The sequence below is a fragment of the Diabrotica undecimpunctata genome, chromosome 3, assembly GCF_040954645.1.
Source record: "Diabrotica undecimpunctata isolate CICGRU chromosome 3, icDiaUnde3, whole genome shotgun sequence".
Lineage (NCBI taxonomy): Eukaryota > Metazoa > Arthropoda > Insecta > Coleoptera > Chrysomelidae > Diabrotica > Diabrotica undecimpunctata.
The window spans coordinates 27,003,078-27,026,002 of NC_092805.1; the positions used below are offsets into that span (position 1 = coordinate 27,003,078).

General features: G+C 32.7%; 1 protein-coding gene across 1 annotated transcript in view; it reads left to right on the forward strand.

Moving 5' to 3' along the window:
- Positions 1-20,122: 20,122 nt before the first annotated feature.
- LOC140436603 (farnesyl pyrophosphate synthase-like) overlaps positions 20,123-22,925 on the forward strand; it is a 35,580-nt gene continuing 32,777 nt past the window's right edge. The window contains exon 1 of the mRNA XM_072525553.1: positions 20,123-20,370. Within this exon, the coding sequence (XP_072381654.1) occupies positions 20,243-20,370 (128 nt within the window). The 5' untranslated portion in view covers positions 20,123-20,242. The remainder of the gene's footprint in view (positions 20,371-22,925) is intronic.

Consider the following 22,925-nt stretch of genomic DNA (forward strand, 5'->3'; position numbering starts at 1 on the left):
TATTTTAAAATACGCAAAATTTTTAAATTCGGTATCCCTACATGCTACAAGTTGATGCCAAATATAGGACCATACCAATGTCGTCTATCCAAAGTGTCAAATTTTTGGGTAAAATGTGTATTTAAAAAAAATGATCTTATTATAAGTATAAATGTACGTTTTAGAACTTACAAAACTTGTTACCTACTAAAAACAAAACCCCGAAAACAAAACTATCAATAAGTGTTTGAAATCTTATTGTTTACCATGTTATTTTAAAAAACATGCATCTACCTCAAAATAAGGATTTTTGAAATGCTAAAATATTTAATTTTTTTACTTCAAACCTGTCGTAAAATTCTCTGACACTCAAACCAACTAATGGTCCATATTGTCCAATATATCACCGCTTACATATATCTTAAACGGATCTGTCTAACAAACGCAGTGAGACGCGGCTAGAAGTGTGAACTGACCTGTCGGACAGCATGTGCCCCCCCCCCGGCCACATGCATGGAAAACTGTATATTATGCAAATGGGGGACAACGTTTGCCTCCCATGGCACTTTACGTGTTAAGGAAAACTGTGAAAGTATGTATCTGAGCAAAGATGCAAGTGTGTTTGTCCTTACACCTTGTCCTGATGCCTTTGTTTCGCGTACCAGTCATAGGTTGCTGGTTTTTCCCTTGGGGAACAAGTTTTGTCTTCAGGGAAGTAGGTTCACTTTTCTATACTATATTGAAGAACCACTCAGAAAACTTGGACAAATGAAATTTTGGCAAAGAACGTTTTAACAAGTCTAAACAATTACCACAACGTATTTTGGACGCCGATAACTTGCTTATGATAGCTGATTTATAAAATTAAGTTGTCTTGAATTTATGTACACAAAAACTAGATAACTTGTCGGTGATGCCATATTGACACGAACTAAGTAAAATTGTTAATATACCGACTGCGTTAAACCTTCTGATGTACGGCTAGCGCAAACAAGAGCTTTTAACTCACCCAATGCTAGATTCGAACTGATGTCAACTCGCCCCCTTGAATCACACACCGCTCATAACGTTTTCTTAAAATTAAGAAATCGCTCCCCTGACGTCCGACGTATATAAAGGAAATTGTAAATTACTAATCGTTTCATTGTTATGATTCTTTGACGATTTAAGAAGCTTATGTCTAGAAAGTTATTTTGAATGCAAGCTATCGGCGCAGTATAGATTATTAGATGGTACAAAAGAATCTTATAAATCTAAACCTTAAAACTAATATACACTGTGATATGATGATAGGATACAAAATAGAATAAAAATATTAAATGTAAGTGTGTTTGCCGAAAAGCAGGCCTCAAATGCTTCGCAGTTTGCATTTTTGCAAACCTTTTTTCAAGATATCGGCGGGAAATAAGGGTGTCGACCTAACAAACTTAAACTTAAGATTATTCGTACCCCCACCAACACATCAAAAAATAAAACAACGTCTACTTCTAGTAATTAGGAATTTAACCCTTTATCATTGATTAACTCATCTTTATCATTGTTTTAACCCTTCTGGTGTTGGCACATTTCATAAAAACACGGTTATAAATAATAGAGATATGTTAAAAAAAAGTAATTACTTGGCTTTTATTGGTCGTAGAAGATTCCTCTTATTTATAATATGTGTGATTTTAACCCTACGATGCATGAGTGAACCATTCTTCACATTTAAATAACATGGTTAAAACATACCAGATACCTGATGATGTAAGATCTGGATTGTGCAATTAATAAAGTAATTAATATAATTTGATTTATTTTATAAGCTGACTTCCTATATTAGTGATCAGTTGGACTTTGGCTTAATGTTTAGTTTACCGTAGAATTCTGAAATGTGGAGATCACCATGATTGTGACTGCTCATCAAAGTTATCGTATGTCAGATGTCACTTTAATATTTCCGTTAAGACCAGGAGTAATTCTATCCTAAATAATTTTAAACTGTTTGTTCCTTATCTAGTGTTAGTTTTATGTAAATGTATTAGTTAATGTATAACATTCATCGACGTGCTGGATAGTCTACATTTTTGACGAAATAAGTCTAAAACGCTATACAAATTTGTTTATCAACTATCAACTTCGAGTTTTTTCGAAGTAAATTAATGTTCCTACACTTAAAAAAACGTTTTTTGGCTTATTTCATATGCCTCTAAATATGCTGCATCTTCAGGGGCATTTGTATTTGGGCAAGATTTATTAAAAAAATTTGCTCCATATCTGTCTTTTATTTGAGTAAAAATCATAATTTGTAGAGTATATAAATTAGTAATTGTAAAATTTTTGAACGTGACTAATGAGAAATTAAGAAGTTTAGCATAGTAATATGGCCAGCGATAATCGAGGCTAGCGATTAATGATAGATTTTATAATTACAAATCGAGTGATAATACCGTCACAAGTACTTGATGTCAGAGCTCTAACATCTGCTGACCTGGAGACCGATCACAACCCTGTTTTATGCAAGATCCTACTAGAACATCCGCAACGAAACAGAAAACCCCAATGCTCATCGAAAAACACAATATAGAGTCGCTAGCAATAGAGAGTACAAAACTCCTTTATGAGAACAGAATTACCAGCAAACTAAAAGAGATCGAGTTACAACCAGAATGGGGAGTAGAAAATGCTTGGCAAAAAATTAGGAAATGCATCAACTAAGTAACAAGAAGAAGCAGTTGGAAAGTTAATACGAGGGCGATAAACCACACCAAACTGTGGTTTTGTTAAGAGGTAAAAGAACTTTTTGAATTAAAACGCCAATGCTACCTGAGATATAAAAGCACACAATCGGAAGAAGCTCTAGCAGAATATGTCCAAGTAATAAACGAAGTAAACGCATAAATAAAATCAATAAAAAGAGAACATTGGACTAAATTTACCAGCGACATGGACTACCACCTACATGGTACCCAAAAGAAAGTATGGTAAATGCTTCGGAACAGGAAAAAACAGTTAACGAATTCGAGCAGACCAATGGAGTACCTATGTACTGTCACAACTATTTAACAAAATCTTAAACGACACAGAACCACCAGAGGAATGGCATAAGAGCATCACAATCCCCATATTTAGAAAAGGAAAAAAAAATTTGCCCACAAAACTACAGAGGAATAACCCTCTTAAATATAATGATGAAACTTTTCACGAGTATTTTTAAGAACAAATTGGAAAGGCAGATCACTAATGCTAAAAAACAATAAGGTTTTACAAGAGGGCGATCTATAACAGATGCAGTATTTATAATAAAACAAATAAAAGAAAAAGCTATAGAGTTCGGCATGCCAGCGTATATTTGCTTCATTGATCTGACAAAGACGTTTGACAGGGTTCGCCTGGGAGACATTCTAAACATATTATGGAGTAATGGAGTATGGAGCAATGGAGATGAGACATAGCAAGGATAGTTAATCTAAGAAGACAAAATGGGATAGATTAAGCAACGAGACTATTAGGAGAATGGCCAACAAGGAACCGATAATGAACAAAATAGCAAAGAGACAAATGAACTGGTATGGGCATCTGATGAGGATGCAATCTAATAGAATAACAAGAAAAATTTATGAAGCAAAAAACATCGGAAAAAGAAAAAGAGGCAGACCAAGAAAAAAATGGATACAGCAAGTAGTAGAGGCGGGAAAACTTAAACAAAAATCACTCGAGGAATTGAAAATAATGGCAGGAAACAGAAAAGAATGGAAGAGGTGTGTAAATGGAAATTAAAATAACTAGCCCAAATCCGACACCCTGTTAGGGTAAAAGAAAGGGGAGAAAGAAAGAAAGAAAGAAAGAGATTGTGAGCTCATACTTATATCTGGGATCATTAACAACAAACACAGGGTGACTATAGGAAAAAATAAAACATAGTATGATCTAACAAAATCCGCGGAAGGAAAGATGGCCAAAATATGGAAGGACGCTTAAATTTTTTAAGTTCTAAAAATGAGGTTGATAAACTGGTAAATATTCCCAATACTGACATATGGATGTGAATCTTGGACGCTACCAAAGTATACAAACGAAAAGAAGAAAGACAGACGCCACTAAAGTTTTCTGTTGGAGAAAAATGTTACGAATTTTGTGGACCAACTACAGGACAAACAGTTCAATTTAAAACAAACTAATTTTTACCAAATGGCTTTACAGTAGAAGGCCGAAGATTACGAGGAAGATCCTCAATAAGATGGGTAGACAAAATAAACATTTTTAGGATTAACGATGTTTTCAACTACTTTAACGTAGTCCAATAACACAAGATTGGGATAAGAATGTATGATAATTGCTTGATTTTGGAAAAATAGGTTTAGATCTTGTTTTGGCTGCAGCAACGTATGAAGTTGTAGGTGTATTGTTTTCTCCGTCATTCGTTAACATTATTGATTTAGTTACGTTTGAAGTAGTAGTTTGTTCAATTTTGTTGCCCTTGTAATCAAAAGCAACAGGTTTAGGATTATCTATAATTGTTGTAGTTATTGGCCAGTATCTAGATAACAACAACACACCATGTCGTATTATTGGTTGCCTATAAAATTGGGGTAAAGCGAAAGGCGATTTGAAATATATTAGTGTTTCATTAATGAGCACAAAAAAGTCCAAAGATAAACAAATTAAACAGTTCAATGCAACAATTATAGGCAATTATTAAATAATACCTTTACGCTTACTAGTAGGCAAGAGTTAACAGCAGTTTCCAATACACTACACCTTTATATTTATATGTCCACTTTGGTAAATTTACAATCCAAATATTCAACTTAAATAACGATTCTCAACATACAGAACGACCTTCACACTTTCAGACACAGTTGGGAATCTCAATATTTTTAACACTATGTTTTTACTAGAGTTTTCACTCGGTATACACGAAACCTTATTTACAGCGATTCTTTTAGCAGTTCAGTGAAGTCGCTAATCATATTTTTCCTGGGAAATTTAAACGTGTCCATTCTCTCCTTGTGTCCAACGTCTCCCAGACGTCCCCTACATATTAAAAAAATGACACGTTATTTAGCACGGTAACTGTGTCGACATATAATAGCAATAACCAATTCCATGGCCTACTTAAAATATATTTTTATGTGATGGCTCTTTATTTAACAACATATTGTTTATTTTGTTTAAATGAGATATATCATACATCCGTGGTAGGTTTTTATCTGCATTTAATATTCAAGGTAATTGTTATAATAATGCATTTATGAAGCAATTACCGATTTGAACCATAAAACCCCTAATTAAGATTTAGAATAAACATTACAGTGGTCTGTTTTCGATTTGCAGTGTATTTTAAAATTTGATTTCATTTAACTTTAATTAAAATCCAGATCTTCTAGCTAGAAGTTACTAGCAAATATGTGGAAAACCATATTAACAAACATGTGTTCAAAACGTACACAGTCACTTTGGTTTAGTTCTCAAAATCTGAACAAAGTTTCGAACGAGAAATCTGCGTAAGTACATATTGTTATATAATTTTTGAAGTTATACTTCTATACGCGCGCTCCACGTTGGAAATTTGTATGGGAGTGTATCTGTGAAACCATTACATATGTAAGATAATGAGTAAGAGAGAGACAGAAGATATATTTTCTCTCTCTTCCTCTCTCGAATATAAAAATGTTCCTTTTGTATATATACTCAATGACATTAGAAGTGTTACACTTAGAAGGAATAAATTCTTGAACTTAATTTTTTGATAACAGAATAAAAACATTTAAAACATGCTATGCTAACAATATCAATGTTTTATATTTTCTACTTTTTGTAAAAATAAAGTTTTACCTTTAAATTTTTTTGTGAAGATACCGATTTGTAAAAACCGGTTTGTATAGAAATACTTAGTTATTATTCCTCAGTATAATTGTATTCAGTGTAAGAAAATGCCTCGAGTTCGAAGACATCAAAATTACCACCATGTAAGCGATTTTGACAGGGGCAGAATTATTGCGTATAGAGATATGGGTTTGTCGTATCCCGAAATAGGCCGTCGCGTTAATTGTACGGCAATGACGGTTATGCGTGTCTGTCGTGTGTAAACAAACGAAGGTAGAGGAACACGAAGAAGACCTACTGGTCAACCGAGGCGTACCACAAAGCGTCAAGATAGGCGCTTTAGATTACTTGCTCTGCGAGACCGTTTTGCTACTACGCGTCAAATTGCTGACCAATGGTTTGGAGTAGTAGGTAGACCTGTTAGTATGCGTACACTAAATCGTCGCATTCGAGTCTTTGGACTGGTTTCATTCCTCCCACGACTAGTGCTTCCTTTGACTGCGGATCACTGTCATCAACGTTTGAATTGGTGCAGAGAACGGCAGCATTGGGTGGCAGAATGGCGTAATGTAGCATTTAGCGATGAATGAAGATTCTGTTTAGGAATGCATGATGGTCGTAGGATATTAAGACGCCGCCGTGGAGAGCGACGAGATATCGGGTTTGCTGTTGAGAGACATGTACACAGGACAGTTGGAGTAATGGTTTGGGAGGCTATTGCCTATGGTAGCCGATCACCACTTGTGTTTATTCGAGCCATATGACAGCTGCGCGTTATGTTGATGACATCTTACAAACCACTTTACTGCCTTATCTCGACGGCCGTCAGGACGTCCTTTTTCAGCAAGACAACGCGCATCCCCATATTGCTCGTCAAACTATGGACTTTCTCCAAGAAGCTGGCGTTAATGTTTTGCCGTGGCCACCCCGTGCTCCGGATTTAAATCCTATCGAACGTGTATGGGATATGATGGGAAGGAGACTGTCCACTTTCACAGTTACTGTCACAGTTAATACATGAAGTTCAAGTTGCTTAGAACGAGGTGCCACAAGCAGACATCGATCATCTCATTTTGCCAATGCCTAGACGTATACAGGAGTGTATTCAGCCACGGGATCGCCAAACACATTATTAATTTTTTTTTGATTACTTGTTAATAAAAATTCTTGACAACGTTATCGCTTCATTCTTGGTGTAAATCTACCATGTTGCCAAAAAATTAAGTTCAAGAAATTATTCCTTCTGGGTGTAACACTTTTAATGTCACTGAGTATATAATTTAATATTATATATATTATATAAAGATATATATACATATAATATTATGCATATAATAAAATATTTATTAATGTTATTATTTATATGATATGTTTTGTATTATTTATTAAATGTTCATAATTATATTATTCTTTTGTATTTCAAAATAATAATTTCAATAAATCACTGTATGATCCAGAACTGTTAATTTTGAAATACATTTGTGTTATGTCCTCGGTAGTGTAGTAGTCAGTATCCCAGCCTGTCACGCGGGAGATCGGGGTTCGATTCCCAGTCGGGGAGGACTTTTTTATTAATATTATTACATTATTGTTATTTTTAAATACTTATGGATATTGCATTTTAATTTGTATTGTATTATTATATTAATAACAAAATAAACAATGAATTTTACTGCAGAGTATGTGTAAAAAATTTTTGCATTCAACTCCTTTCATATATATATGAAAATAAAAAAATACATTTTCATTAAAATATTGATTCAATCCTTCATTGTTAGTAAGTTGTTATTAATTCTGTTTCTCTTTCTGCTATGTCTTACCTATAGAATTACATATGTAATGATTGTGCAGTTTGACTTCCAAATAAATTTGTAACGGCGAATGCGTGTATAAAAGTGTAACCGGCAGTCCCACTGGACTGCCACACCCATTTTTTTTTATATATTTTAATATAAATATAAATTCTGGAATATTTTCAATAAAAATCAAGCAAACTATTTGTGAAAACATTTCTTGTATAAGGGGATTTTTTATTTTAATTTAAAATGTTCTTATATTACAAGAAATGTACAGGGTCAACCATGTTTAAGTAATGAAATTACTGGCATATTTTGTAGATGAAATGTCACGTATATTTTTATAGTTATAAAAAGAGAACGAGTATTTAAGTATATTGATGTGGTTGGTTTTATACAGAAAAAGGTAAATGTTTGCAAAAATAAATGGGTTTATTTTCCCCAAAATAAGGAAAATGTTTGTTTTTATTTTCCAATTAAAGATTTGCAATCTATCCTGACAATAATCAAATTTGATAATACAAACGGAGAAATTAGCATGAATGAAGATTACTTGCATAGCATCCAAATAGCACCAAGTAAATCTAGTATATGTATTTTCACGAGGCATAATCTTCCAAAAATAGACAAGTTAACAGTGAACAGTCGGGATTATAATTTCTGTTCTTCAATTAAATACTTAGGGATGATTCTTGACCGTAAATTAACTTGGAAATTACACATTGACTTCATGTTATAGTGTATTTTTATGTATGAGAGAGTAATAAAACAATAAATTATGTATGCAAATCCCTAAACGGTTGATACGGGTGACTCAATGAAAAACAGATATTTGTCAACAAGTTTACAGAAGTATATAGGAAAACAATTTTAAATTGAGTATGACCACCAGGTATAAAGGTTGGAGTAGAATAGAATACAATAGTTGTGAGGGTTACTAATCCCTAAATAAGGTTGCCAGTGTCGAAGTGATGGAGGTTAACAGGTACTAATGAATTTGCAAGAAATGTAAGATGTTTATTTTATTGGTTATATATAACCAATAAAAGTTTAATAAGTACCTACCTATTTGCAAAATAAAGTTTAATTCTCTAGATAAAATAAAACGTTTCATTTTATCTATTTGCAAAATAAAGTTTAATTCTTTGCCTATTTGCAAAATAAAGTTTAATTCTTTAGATAAAATAAAACGTTTTATTTTATCTAAAATGAGTGCATTCCACGAAGTAAGGGTTTCAACAATCAAACATTTAATTCTTTAATTCCAGGAATCTACGACAGTAATTGACTAGATAATTACCTTCTAAACTTATTTCACAGAAAATGTGATAGTGGGTTTTTCCATTTTGTATATAGGAAGGTCCAAGTGACGTATTCAAAATTCTTAACAGTTCACTAAAAGTAGGTACTTCAGTTGCAAGGTGCAGTTTATTGTGTATACTAGTGTTATGGAAAATTTGGAAGTGCCGTGTAAACGCCGAAAAATTGGTCCTCTAACAGTTAATGAAAAAACATTAATATTTAATTGTTTTAAATCATTTACAGACAAACGTTTATGTGAAAGTGTTGATGAGACCGTTGAGTTAGTTAGCAGTACACTTGGTGTTGGGAAATCTACGATTTACAGAGTTATTAAAGAAGAGAAATGTGGTAGTTTTCAAATGCCACGTAATGCTCCAGGGAAACCAAAATTTCAAATAGAATATCATTTTAAAGAAGGACTTCGACGGAAAGTGCATGAATTCTACTTTAGACAAGAATTTCCAACATTGGATAAAGTTCTTGTCTCAGTTCGAGATGATAAGGATTACCCAGAAATGAGTCGAAGTACGTTATGGAAACTTTTAAAAGAAATAGGCTTCCGCTGGAAAAAGAATCCCAGAAAGTCTATTTTATTAGAAAGAAGCGATATTGTCATATGGAGAAGACATTTTCTAAGAACCATAAAGGAAATGAGAAACCAAAAAAGAAAAATATTTTATCTTGATGAAACATGGATCAACGAGGGTCATACACCAAATAAATTTTGGCAGGATGAAACTGTTACAAGTCAAAGGCACGCTTTTGTAAATAACTTATCTACTGGTTTAAACCCACCATCAGGAAAGGGACGCAGGCTGATAATAGTACACATTGGCAGTTCAGACGGTTTTGTTGAAGGTGGTTTATTAACTTTTGAATCAACTCGTACCGGTAACTACCATGAAGACATGAACGCTGATGTCTTTCAAGAATGGTTCGAACAAATGATAGATCTTCTTGCTAAGAACTGTGTAATAGTAATGGATAATGCAAGTTATCACTCCAGACTTATAGAAGGACTGCCCACAACCAAGTGGTTAAAAAAAGACTTGCAGAATTGGCTGAGTTCAAAAAATATTACGTACCATCCCGGATCTATAAGAAAGGAACTTTATTCGTCGTGTGCCCTTCATAAAGAAAAATTTAAAAAATACGAAATTGATGAAATTGCCAAAAATCGTGGAATGACAGTACTTAGATCCCCACCATATCATTGTGAATTAAACCCGATTGAACTGGTATGGGCACAGATAAAGAGTGAAGTTTCAAGAAAAAATACCACTTTTAAAATTTATGATGTTAAACAGTTGTTTTTGGAGGCCGTAAATAAGGTAAAACCTGAAAACTGGGAAAAGGCAGTAAATCACACTATTAAAGAAGAGGAAAAAATGTGGAAGCTGGACAATATTACTGATAAAATGATCGAGCCAGTTATTATAAATCTTGGTTCTGAAAGTTCATCTTCTGAATCTGATTTGGATTTGTAACAAGTAGCTGTAAGTTTTATATTAATATTTTTATTTATCTATTTAACATACCTTAGACGGTTTTAAAAACTCTTTTTCTCTTTTGTAATTTTTAAAAATTAAAAAAAAATGTGAATTTTTTAAAACCCTTTTTAATGTAGGCCAGTCAGTTCTAATATAGTGTGTGATAAAAGAGGTCACTTTTGTTTACATACACATAACACTTTATAACACTGAAATAATTCATTTATTTTTTACAATTATTCAAAGTAATTTTTCAATTAATCTTGAGCACGCCCATGGAGTGGTCGGAGCTACCAGTTAAAATTATGCTAATTACTCTCTCGTTCATAAAAATAAACTATAAATAGATGTAATAAGGGATTAAATTTCTTCTCTTGGCACTGGATGCGCTTTTTATATTCCTTCAAAAAGTATAGAAAAGATGTTTACTCTGGATCATAATTTTTAAATTTTTACTGCTGAAGCTATAGCAATTTATGAAGCAAAAAAGTATTTTAAGAATTCCAATGAAAACTCCGCAGTAATTGCATCTGATTCTTTGTCGGTTCTTATAGCCATTGAGACTATATCTTTTCCTAACAAAAGCACAAATATTTACATCCTTCTAATCAAAAAAATTATTTTTCAATTATATCAGGAACAAAGAACAGTTAGAATGTTCTGGATTAAAGCTCACATAAAGCTTGAGCACAATGAGTATGTAGATATATTAGCTAAGAAAGCCATTGATTCTGGTGCGAAAACAGATTATAAGCTCTGCATCCCAGATTTATTTGTAACAATCGAGCAGATTGTAAACAATCAGTAGAAACAAAAATATCATAAATACAGTCAACACTCTAAATCACAATATGCACTCATACAACCCGTAATCCCGAGTGAATTTTGGTTTAAAAATTACTCTGTTCCACGTAGATACATTACATTTATTGTCAGAATGAAATCAGGACACGCATGTTATCCGGCTCATCTGGCAAAACTTAAAATTGAGAATTCCAATTTATGCGAAGTTTGTCAAAAAGAAGCAGATTTAAACCACATTTTCTTTGAATGTACAAAATATATACAACAAGCTGAAGACTTAATAAAAAATTTAATCAAACATAAAATCCTTCCACCCTATAACATTTGTTACCTTTTGTCATTATATAACAAAAATGTATATAACTACTTAACAGAATTTATTTCCTGTTTTATCCCATTTGTTTTAAACCAACTATCCGTGACCCCATCTAGTTTGTGTTTTAATTTAATGTCTTGATGGGTCCCTAGACCAGAAGCAAGTAAGCATAATTAATATCAAACAGCAGGTCATTCCCGAAAAACCTTTGTACTCTTACTTTCTAGTTACTCCCTTGATGAGAGAACGGCTTGGAATTCAAACTTTATTAAAAGAACTCGGAACTTTTCCATTCCGCAGTTGAACAACCATGATATGCAGGAGCTGTAGTTTCAACAAGACTGCGCACTATGTCACACAGCTCATGCCACAATTGATTTATTACAAGAAACGCATATTTTTAAGTTTAAATTGGCCTCTAAGATAGTGCGATTTAATACCGCTAGACTATTGTCTATTGATGTTGTGGGGATATGTTAAGTCGCTGATCTACTCCGATAACGCTGAAATAATTGACTACTTGGATTACTTGGGCGTTATTACCAATATTGGGCAATACATATTGATAAATGTCATCGAAAATGGCACTTGTAGATTACACTAATTCAGAGCCAACTGTGGTGGTGATAATCCATAAATCATATTCAAATTATATTTCCAAAAGATTGTCTTCCGAATATTTCATGTCAATTTAAAAAAAGCATCTTTACTTTATTCCTTTTTAAAGTTTTGTTTCTCTAAAGAAAGCACACATAATATAATTAAATTTCTTTAGTTCGTATTTCTCCTTCCTTTCTTACCTAATAAAATTATGTGGCAAATGCATGGTATACATTGAAAAACCTATAACAAAAAAATAAATTTTAACATCTAAAAAATACAAAATATCTGTATAAACATTGTATATTTTAATACATGAATTAGTGTATTACATCTAGGTATTGATAAAATTGTAAATGACTGCATAAATATTATGTCCTTTATATCATAATCAATTTGAAACTTACTTTTATATAATTATTATGTTCTCCAGCTAAGGTTTTTATAAAACATCTGGTCTTTAATATAGCCTACAAAAACAAAATATATAGGTACAGGTTGACCTTCATTCTTAAATACAATTCATTCACCTAACCAAAAATGCAATGATGTAAAATTAATTGCTTTGCAATTCATCACATTGAGGAAAGTATATAAATTCAATTCATACTTGAGAATACTTTTTTCTAGCATATCCAAATTTATTTATGGGTTATTTAAAATTCCAAATATTATGATTACTTATTGGTTTCTATTTTAAAATATTAAGAAAAATATCTGTTTATATTGTTATAAACATATGCTGACAGTAGAACAGGTTCTTTGTTAACATTCTTTTTGTTACTTACAAAAGGAGCATTAGGTGACAGTTTCTTATTGAACAGCGTTTTAAAGTTTTTGAAATCTGCAAGTTCCATATTGTGCACTGTGTATTTATCTGATGTTTGCGTAACTAGCTGTTGCCAGTCCCATGGTGTTAAAATGGCTGCTAACACTGTCTACTTCCATATGTGTGTGTTTTGCAGTAAATACTTTTGAGTGATTGTCTTTATTTGGAGGTATGTATGCAGTATCCAAAAATAGCACATTCTAATACTTATATTTTTATTTTATCTATAGCAGTTATCGGTCTAAAGAGTGATATCCCCTACTTGACTACCTGGAATTGTATTGTTAGCCCATTTCAAAATTGACCAGGCAATTTCATTGCACCACGGGCTCCTTTCGATTCGTCCCATATCATACATTGTACAGAAGAATTACTGGCATCATATAAGGTAAAATTTAACGCCCAAAGATTCCTTTTGTAAAAACTAATACAATTGTTTGTTAGTGGTAAAGGCAAACATTTTTGCAAATCACCAGATAGTACCATGTGTTTTAGTGACTCTTTAGCCATTATAAAGTCCAATTGTTTTAAGTTATACCGAGTTTTAGATTTAATTAGGTGAGCATCATGATCAGCCTGTACACTGGTTAGTTCATCTGCAGTAAGATAATTTTTCAATAGAACGGTGAATGTACTGCATGTATCGCAAGTGTCTATTTTGGGTAGTTTAAACGACAACTTGAAGTCTTTATTAAAAATATCTGTGTACAACCACTTTTTTGCTCTTACATGAGATGATAAATTGCTCTTTAACATTTGAAACGTTTGTCTCAGTCCAGTATGATTTTTTGTCTTTTGTATTCTGGCAATCTTTTAGAGCATTTAATGCGACACATGCAAGGAGGCTTTAACATTTTTGCAGGCATTTTTTCGCCTCTTTTACTAAGATACTCTTTTCCACCAGCTATTTTTCGTTTGCTACCATTACAGGCCCAATTTTTTTCATTCTTTACATGTTTTTTACCTTCTTGTTTGGAATTAGTTACATTTTGTACCTTTCCTTTTTTCTTCTTCTAAAATAACTTCATTATGTTTATATTGAAATTGCCTGCATCACTACTTAGGGATAAATCGTCCTTAAAAAGATTTTTTGATATTTTCCCACTAGTCGTAGGAGTAGTTATAGCTCTTTTACCTTTGGTTTCGCTGGTTTACCTATACGTCTCACATCATGGTCGTCTGAGAGTTAAGATCCATTTCGCAATTATTAAACAACGAATGTGTTATACAACTTTTAACAATCTAACACTATTGCGAACTTAATAAAATGGTTACAATTATGTTAGTTCATTACAATTTCACCAGGTACCACGGTACATAATACTATTTCCGGATGGTAAATAACAGTGCACACATTTAGTAGAGGTAAACAACACCAAATCCACATGGTGTTGTTTACCTCTGACTGGAAGTGGACTTGGTGTTTATTAAAAAGTCAGTAACTTGCAGTAAAATTGTCTCTGGAGATAGTATGGTTTACCTCTGTGTAGAACCAGAAAAGTTATATTCAAAAGAGCAATAGAAAATTCTGGATGGAAGGCAATCGTGTATACGTATTTCTGACTATTGGTCGCCTTCAGTACGGTGCAGCCAGGTTAGGAAAGGAGCATGTTAACTTGGGAAAGGATCAGTACAGCTTTGCTCCTTTAGTGATATAAATAAATAATATATTTATATTTAAACTTTTACCACTATTATTTAGATGGTCTCCTTCAAGCTATCCTGCAAGAAAAAATATTTGGAAAAAAAAGTCCAGGAAGAAGAAGAATATCTTGGTTACAGAACCTCAGAATCTAGTTCAATACAACATCTGTGCAGCTTTTCCGCGCTGCTGCAGATAAAATAAAGATTGCCATGGTGATCGCCAATATTCGTAACGGATAGACACATCAAGAAGAAGAAGAATAGTCATTGATAGAGTATTGTAGAGCAGAAAATTATATTATTTGATTAAATGTTGTCTAATGGTTTGCTTTATCAATTTATGGAACAATGATCGGAACCTGAAATAATGAATGGAAACGAAAAAGTCATTACATTTAATTAAATGCGTAGTTATTTAGATTTATACACTCTTTAAAATATACGTCCAAGAAGCATTGAGGAATTGGACAAATAAATGTAGATTTATGGGCATCGAAGTGGGACAAGAAACTCTGTATACATTGTTGTTTGCATATGATCAGGTGAGGCTTGAAAACGCAGTCATAAAAGGCTGCAGCCAGTATAAATATCTAGAAAGCATCATATCAGCAGATGGCATAGTTAAGATAGATGTAAAAAACCGAATAACCCAAGGGAAAAAATGCATCCGAATACTGAAATAATTACTGTGGTCTAATAAAATAAAGATGCATACCAAACTTCGCGTATACAGAGGAATTGTAGAACCAATTACCACATATGTTGGACGATGACAAAGAATGAACGAGATAAAGTAGACGTTGTGGAAATGGATTATCTTAGAAGGTCATGTCGAGTATCGAGAATGGAAAGAATCAGAAATGAGGAAATACGAAACCGTACAGGAATTAGAGATACTCTTTCAGATAGAATACAAGGAAGGCAATTACAATGGTATGGTCACGTGATGAGAATGGAGGAGGAGCGGTGGCCAAAGAAAGCCTTAATGTATGTTCCGCCAGAAAAAAGGAAAAGGGGAAGACCACCAAATTCCTGGAGAAGAGAAATTACAAAAACAATGCAATCTAGAGGCTTAGAAGAGGGAGATTGGAGAGATAGGAAAAGATGGAGGCCGAAATGCGGGAAGCGGCAATCGCCGTAGGACCCCCGTTATATGATGATGATGATTTAGATTTATGGGGTCGGTAATATGATGGTCTACTGATCCCTTTCCCAGATGATTCTGGGAGAGAGACCATTCATGATTTAATGCTTAATCTGCTCTCTCTGCATAATGTAAAGAGTGTTGTCTGTTTGTCGGTTTTACGTTTAGATCATGAAGCCATGTTGCATGAATACTTGCTTAACTGTTTAAAAGACGTGGTTTAGTATTAAGGCAGGATTTATCACTGTGAAATTTAGGGACAAGCAGCGTAGTTTCTTTAATGCTTTCCATGGTGCAAGACCCATCACTTTGAAATCACAATTTCCTACTCTTTCTCTATATTCTTGATCGTAATAAGTGGGTGAAGCGAAAACTAGATGAGTAGGCTGGCGATGAAGTTAGTCGCGTTATTCGCTCATGTGGCATCAGGTTAATGCCACATAAGTCGAATCAGGCTCTCGGTTTTTATACGCTAGTCTTTCTACCTAAGATATTTGCGATTTCACTATGTACTTAATATTGTTCTGTTTCTCGATGTGCCATCTTTACAGTGGATGTTGGCTACCATCACGTAACAGAGCCAACTAAGAGTCTAAGAGCTAAATTACTGCAACTTAATCATAAGAGATGCTATTTGGCTAACGAAATGCTAACTACATAATAGTCCAGAATCAGGCGATCCCTACATGAGTAGATGGTACATTTTCTTCTTGAGTAGCTTTCTTTCAATGTTTCCTTCTATTCAGTCATTCCTCCCATCGCTACCTCCAATAAGCTATTTGCACTTACTGTGACTACCTTCATGTATAGTTTGTTTCTATACTCATTTAACTTTGTGCCCTTAATTATACAGCGCTCGGTTGTCAGTAATACTTCTTCTACTTCTTCTTCTTCAAGTGCCATCTTCGCGGCGGAGGTCGGCAATCACAGTCATCATAGTTATTTAAACTTTTGAGACGGCTACTCTAAAAAGTAGTAATACTCAGTAATACTAGTCAGTTTAATTGCCATCCGTAGCCTATACTATCATTTCTATGTAGGCCGTGAAGAAGCCGTGCCCTGTTAGGAGCTGGGTAAAAAAGTAATTCGTATCCTTAATATTGTCCTTCATCCATTCCTTGATATTTGGTATAAATACCTTCGTCCAGGTCTTCCTATACTAATTTTTTTATTTTTGCTTTCACTTCATGATGTATTATGCTCTTCCTCTTAGCTTTTATCTGCTCTTGCTTATTCTTTCCGCACCAGTAGGATGACTGGTAACACACCCGCTATCAATTGCATGGCTACGCTAATGTCCTATATGCGCGTGCTACCCCGAAGAATGAAGAAACCTTCCTTGAGGGTTTTTAAACGTTATTCTGTATTTCTGGAGATTACTATTTTTATCAGTCGCCCAAAGGATAGCACGCAACAAGAAGTTGCGTCTATCAGAATATAATTTATTTTAATCATCAACGAAGGCTTATCTTGAATTATTCTTTCTTAATTTTATTTACTTTTTAAGGAAACATTTTTAGTTAATATTAATAGGTGTCCTAATTTAGAAGCCATAAAGCAATTAAAATGGTAAAAAATAAAAAATAATAGTAATTACTGTTGCTTGTCTGTCATTTTTATTCATTGTTAAATGTAATTATATTATTGCGATTCTTATTTAGTAACATTAGTATAATATAATCTTTACATTAAAACTGATTTAAAAATTAAAACCAATATGTTAAAAGGTTTATTATTAAGTCCAACTAAACGGACTATCGGCGTGTATTATTTTAGTTCACGATCTACACACATTGATGTCAAAGATAAAAATCCGTAAGTAGATAAGAATCAGGTGTTAAGGTAAAATGTATAGTCATTGCAATATGCTGTTTGAAATAAATTATATTTTAAAGATACATTCATTTATGGATATCTCAAAATAATAGCAAGAAAATAGATGCCAATCAATAAAAATAAAAGCCCAATCCTAGACTTCGCTCCCAGCAAAGGAGTGATCAAACGCTCAACCTTCTACTCTAAACAAGACATCCACAAGGCCATATAGCTCTCACTGAATGGTGAAACAATTAACTAGACATATGATTCCTTAATAAACCTGTTGAAATATCAACATACTTTGTAATTAGGCAAAATTTCGCTGACAAAAACCGTCAGCTCTCCAGCGATATAGACTTGTTCATTCAAACAATGAACAAAACACAAAAGAATGTATGGCATTAGGCTGAAAATGTCTAAAAGTATCCTATTTTTCCGTTTTTATTAATAATTAATTTTTATACTGGCCTTGTGAATTTTTATTAACTTTTGATAATTTAAATGTCATATTTTGCTCATATCTCGCACTAACATATCTCTCTTTAATTACCTATTACACAACAATTTTAAAAAAATTTACATTAGGGCAGTGCAATAATCACAGTGAATAGTGTTTTTATTCGCTCTCTTCTCTTGAAATAATTCTTTTGTGAATATTTTCGTTTCAATACTATGACATATATATTATTCAAAAATGGATTAATTAAAAAAAATATTAACACCCAAATTATCAGTCGCTCGCGTAATAACTTGGATTACCATGCATCTTGTCATTTAAAATAGACCTCAGAAAAACAATGTTAATAAACTTTTTAAATACATTGACCGACAAAAAAAGTGGTCACCCTATAAATTTCCAAAAACAAAAGTTCATTCGAAGTTTTATGCATTGTTTCGTATTGTATCTCAACATCTTTCATTTTTAAAACAACAACTTAAACAAAATTGTCTAATATCGGGTATTATGCCCTAAAAGGAATTATGATTTGGAAGGGAGCAAGGAACAAATTCTAAATAAAAACTTAAGGAATGCGTTCATATTTTTCACGAAGCATGTTTGATGTTCTGCAAGACTTTCGGGCTGACCTGGTTGACTTCTAAACCTACAATGAAGTTCATCCCAAAGATGTTTGATAATATTCAGATCAGGGCAGCAAGCTAGCTATTCTAGACTATTATATTCCTACTTCCCCTAAGTGGTTTGTCACGATTCTTGCGGTATGCTACCGTGCATGATGGGACATAAAGTAGAAAGTGTCCCCAATAAATGGACCAAATAGAATTATTACTTTTGCCAAAACATCCTTTGTATACCGTTTAGCATTCAGGGAGCCATTGATGAAAATGAGTTCAGTTCAAGTTTCAAATGAGATTCCAGCCCAAACCATGACACCACAACCTCCAAGCTTTCTTCTGTGGGACATACATGCTTGGGTATATCTTTCATTTTTCTGTCTTCAAACCCTCTCTCGGCTATTGTCAGACTTTAAACAGAACCCCGATTCATCATTAAAGAACATCCATCTTGGTATTAGTCCTCTTTCACTGAGGCGTCTTCTAACCGTTCTCTCACTTACATTCACATTTCGAACCTCATGCCGACCTCCTACAGCAATTACAATGGATTGGTGATTTATTAAAAGTTCCATCACAATACAACGATCATCTCTTTGCGAGTTAGCTCTTCTACAACCGGAACCAGGTTGACGTAAGTATGTACCAGTCTGTATAAAGCGATGGAAAGCTCTCCGCACCGTAGTTCTCGGAATACTTAAAGTTTCGGATACATAAACTTGACTTCTTCCATCTCGTAGCAATGCAATAATTCGAGCAACATCTTCTGTAGATAACACCATATATTATTCACTTAGTCGAAATTCATCTTTGAAAAGCTAAATTACTGTTTAATTTAATGTTTTTAACTTAGAAGATAAACAGCGACTATAGAAAACAACAACATAACCGTCAAAACTGTCAAAATCACGCATACATGATCCCAATTAATATTTAAATTAAGAAGCAATATGAAACCGTGCATTAAACTTCCAACGAATTTTTATTTTCGGAAATTTATAGAGTGGCCACTTTTTTGCCGTTCAGTGTATATATATTATATAGTGTATATATATATATATATATATATATATATATATATATATATATATATATATATATATGTATATTATGGTCTTAACTGACTGTACAACTTTTTCCAAAAAGATCAGTTTTCAATAAATCCTTTTTCTAGTGCAATATTTATTTTTTGAAAATCTGACTGAATTATTATTATTTTTTGAATATATAATAAGATTACTATGTTGTCAACCATTAATAACTACACTATACCTTTTAAAGTATTGTAGCAAAACAACAACAATCTACAAATTTTTAAATTTACCCACATTTTCAAATCTACTTCTTGACTTGTTTATGTTATTTGGTAATCAAATTAATTTAAAAAATATTTTTATAATGCATACCACATGCATCGCGCATTGGTTTATATTGTTATGTCTATCGTATACATAATTATCCTCTTGCCTGGAGTCATCGCGATTGATAACCATTCTTATACCTGTTACCTGGAGTATCTCAAGGCCAAGTTCTACTCTTATAAAAACTTACTTCTAATAGAGGTATTATTTTCTCATTATTGTTGTTGGTTGTGTCTTGATAGTGAAGTCCTATTTGTTTAAAAAATTAAGTTTTAATATGTTTAAAAATATTTTAAAGGGTGTTAACAATGTGTCTTTTGGGCCAAAATATAATTTCGCAAAATTAAGTTTGTTTAGGAGGTTAAACCAAGAAGAGAAGCTTCAAGAACAAAACGGGAATACCAGGTTTGTACATACTTTATTAGTACCATTATTAATGGTTAGCATTTGTGGTTAACACGGCGTCATATTTTCATAATGAGATCTTAATTTAGACAGCGGCGCGCTCAGCGTTAGGGATGCTTTTTATTTTCTTGTTTTAAGTCAAACAGTTTTTTTCGAGTGTATTAAACAGAAACATAATATTAAAAATATTTATGGTCTGTGATAAATTTTATCTTGGCCTTTACCTGTAACTTTAAAGTTCTAACTAATGTTTCCTTATTAAAACTGTTCAATCCACAAGACCTTTTTGGAGAAAGTGCTACCAAATAAATGTATACAAAATTATTGATATTATTTTAAATTGGTTTTTATCGTTATTTACCAAATATCAATTACTGGATAAGTACTTTTAATATTTTCTTTAAATTTATCCCGTGCAGTGTCCGTAAAAATGTTTCACCTGTGTCCCATTAATATTATTTCTTTACATCCACATATTCTATCTAACAGTTTATTATCTGTTTTTTTATGTTCTTTTCTATTCATTTCAGGATCCAAACAATCAATGATTCTTTGTATGGATATATATATATATATATATATATATATATATATATATATATATATATATATATATATATATATATATATATGTGTGTGTGTATTGATGGCACGCTATATATCTTATACTTACCTTATGCTTCATATATAAAGCAAATATGTCTATTATAATCCATAGTATCATGAGATATATCTTATGTCGCTATACGTTCAATAATAAAGAAGACGATGTATAGTGCCCTTTTGGTAGTCTCTTTCTGGTATCTGAATATATTCTTTATATTCTCCCCTTTTATTTGCTATATCGCATGTTAGGATTCGATCAGTTGTTTATTTTGTAGTCAGCCTGAAGCCTTCTGTAAGTTAATAAATGAAAATTTGTCTTACGGTAAATCTATTTTTATCCATAGTGCCTTATGATATCTCCTATGTCGCTCTACATTCAATAATATTAAAGATACTGTGTAGTGCCCTTTAAGTAGTTGCCTTGTTTGTTTTTTTGTCATGTCAGGATTCGATGTCGTTAATTTTGTATACAGCCAGAGGCCTTCTTTAAGTCAATAAATCAAGGTTTATCTTACAGTAAATCTATTTTTATTTAGTGCCCTATGATACCTCGTATGTCGCTATACGTTTATTAATAATGAATATATTGTGTAGTGCCCTTTTGGAAGTCGCTTTGTTTGTTTTTTATCTGAATATATTCTTTATATCCTCCCCTTTCATTTGCTATGTGGCTTGTTAGGATTCCTTCAGTTGGTTATTGTGTACTTAGCCAGACGCCTTCATTTCGTCAATAAATCAAAATTTGTCTTTTAGTTAAACTATTTTTATGCATAGTGCCCTATGACATCCCGTATATAAATATACGTTTATTAATAATGAACTATCCCGTACCTAGGAATATCAAATTCTTACTGTTTTGTGTTTTATGTATAGGTACATATGTTTTTGTAAAAACTGTAACATAATTGTGGTTTAGTAACGAAAATTGAGTAATAGTACATATATTTTTGTCTAGTGTATTGTGTGTTGCATACCTATTGTGTATAAGGTTGTAAGCGAATGTGTTCGCTATATATTTTTCTTTCTTTAAGTAGCTGTTTCTTTGACCTTTCTTTTTTTAATGTTTGTTTCTTTCATGATTATTGATGCATCTTTCCATTGCGATCTGTGCTTGTTGTAACAGACATGCTTACATATTTGGGATTTGTGTTCTGGGAAGTCCCTGTTCTTGATATATGTTTCATGCTTGGTTATCCTGACACTAAGTAGTCTTGTGGTTTCTCCCACGTAAATTGTTGCATTCACAGGGTATTTCAGAGATGCAGTTTTTGATCTTTCTTGTATGTTGATGGATTTAGTTTTGGGTAAGAATAATCTCAGTGTAATGGTTGTTTTGAACAACCCACAATATGGTGGAGATATGTAGCTAATGTGCCCTCCTTTTGGACTCACGGATCAAAAGCACTAAGTATATTTTTGCCCGATATCAATAATAAAAAAAAATTAATTAGGTTTATCATGGAACAAGAAAGCAATAACTCTGCTAATTACAAAAGAAGACACATGTTATTCAACCAAAGTCTGTAAAAAACCAACCCACAACAACAGATATTTAAATTACCAATCAAACCACAAAGTAAACATCAAAATAGAAATTATTCAATCCTTGTATGATAGAACCTGGAGTACTTGCTTTAATGAAAATGGGTTTAAGGTTTTTAATAAAAATGACTACCCTTTGTCTTTTATAGACAATGAATTCCACAAGATTAAAGAAAAAAATCAACATAATACCTCAAGAAATTTAAAAACACTTACAAGAATGGAGTCAAAGATGACCACAATACAATAAGAAAAGGATTTGTCAGAAAGACTAAAGAGAATAGGAAACCAGTACAACATTCAAAACAACCATCACACTAAGATTAAAAAACTACATCTATAAAATATTCTGTGAATGAAACAATTTCTACGTGGAAGAAATCGCAAGACCACTAAGTGTCAGGGTA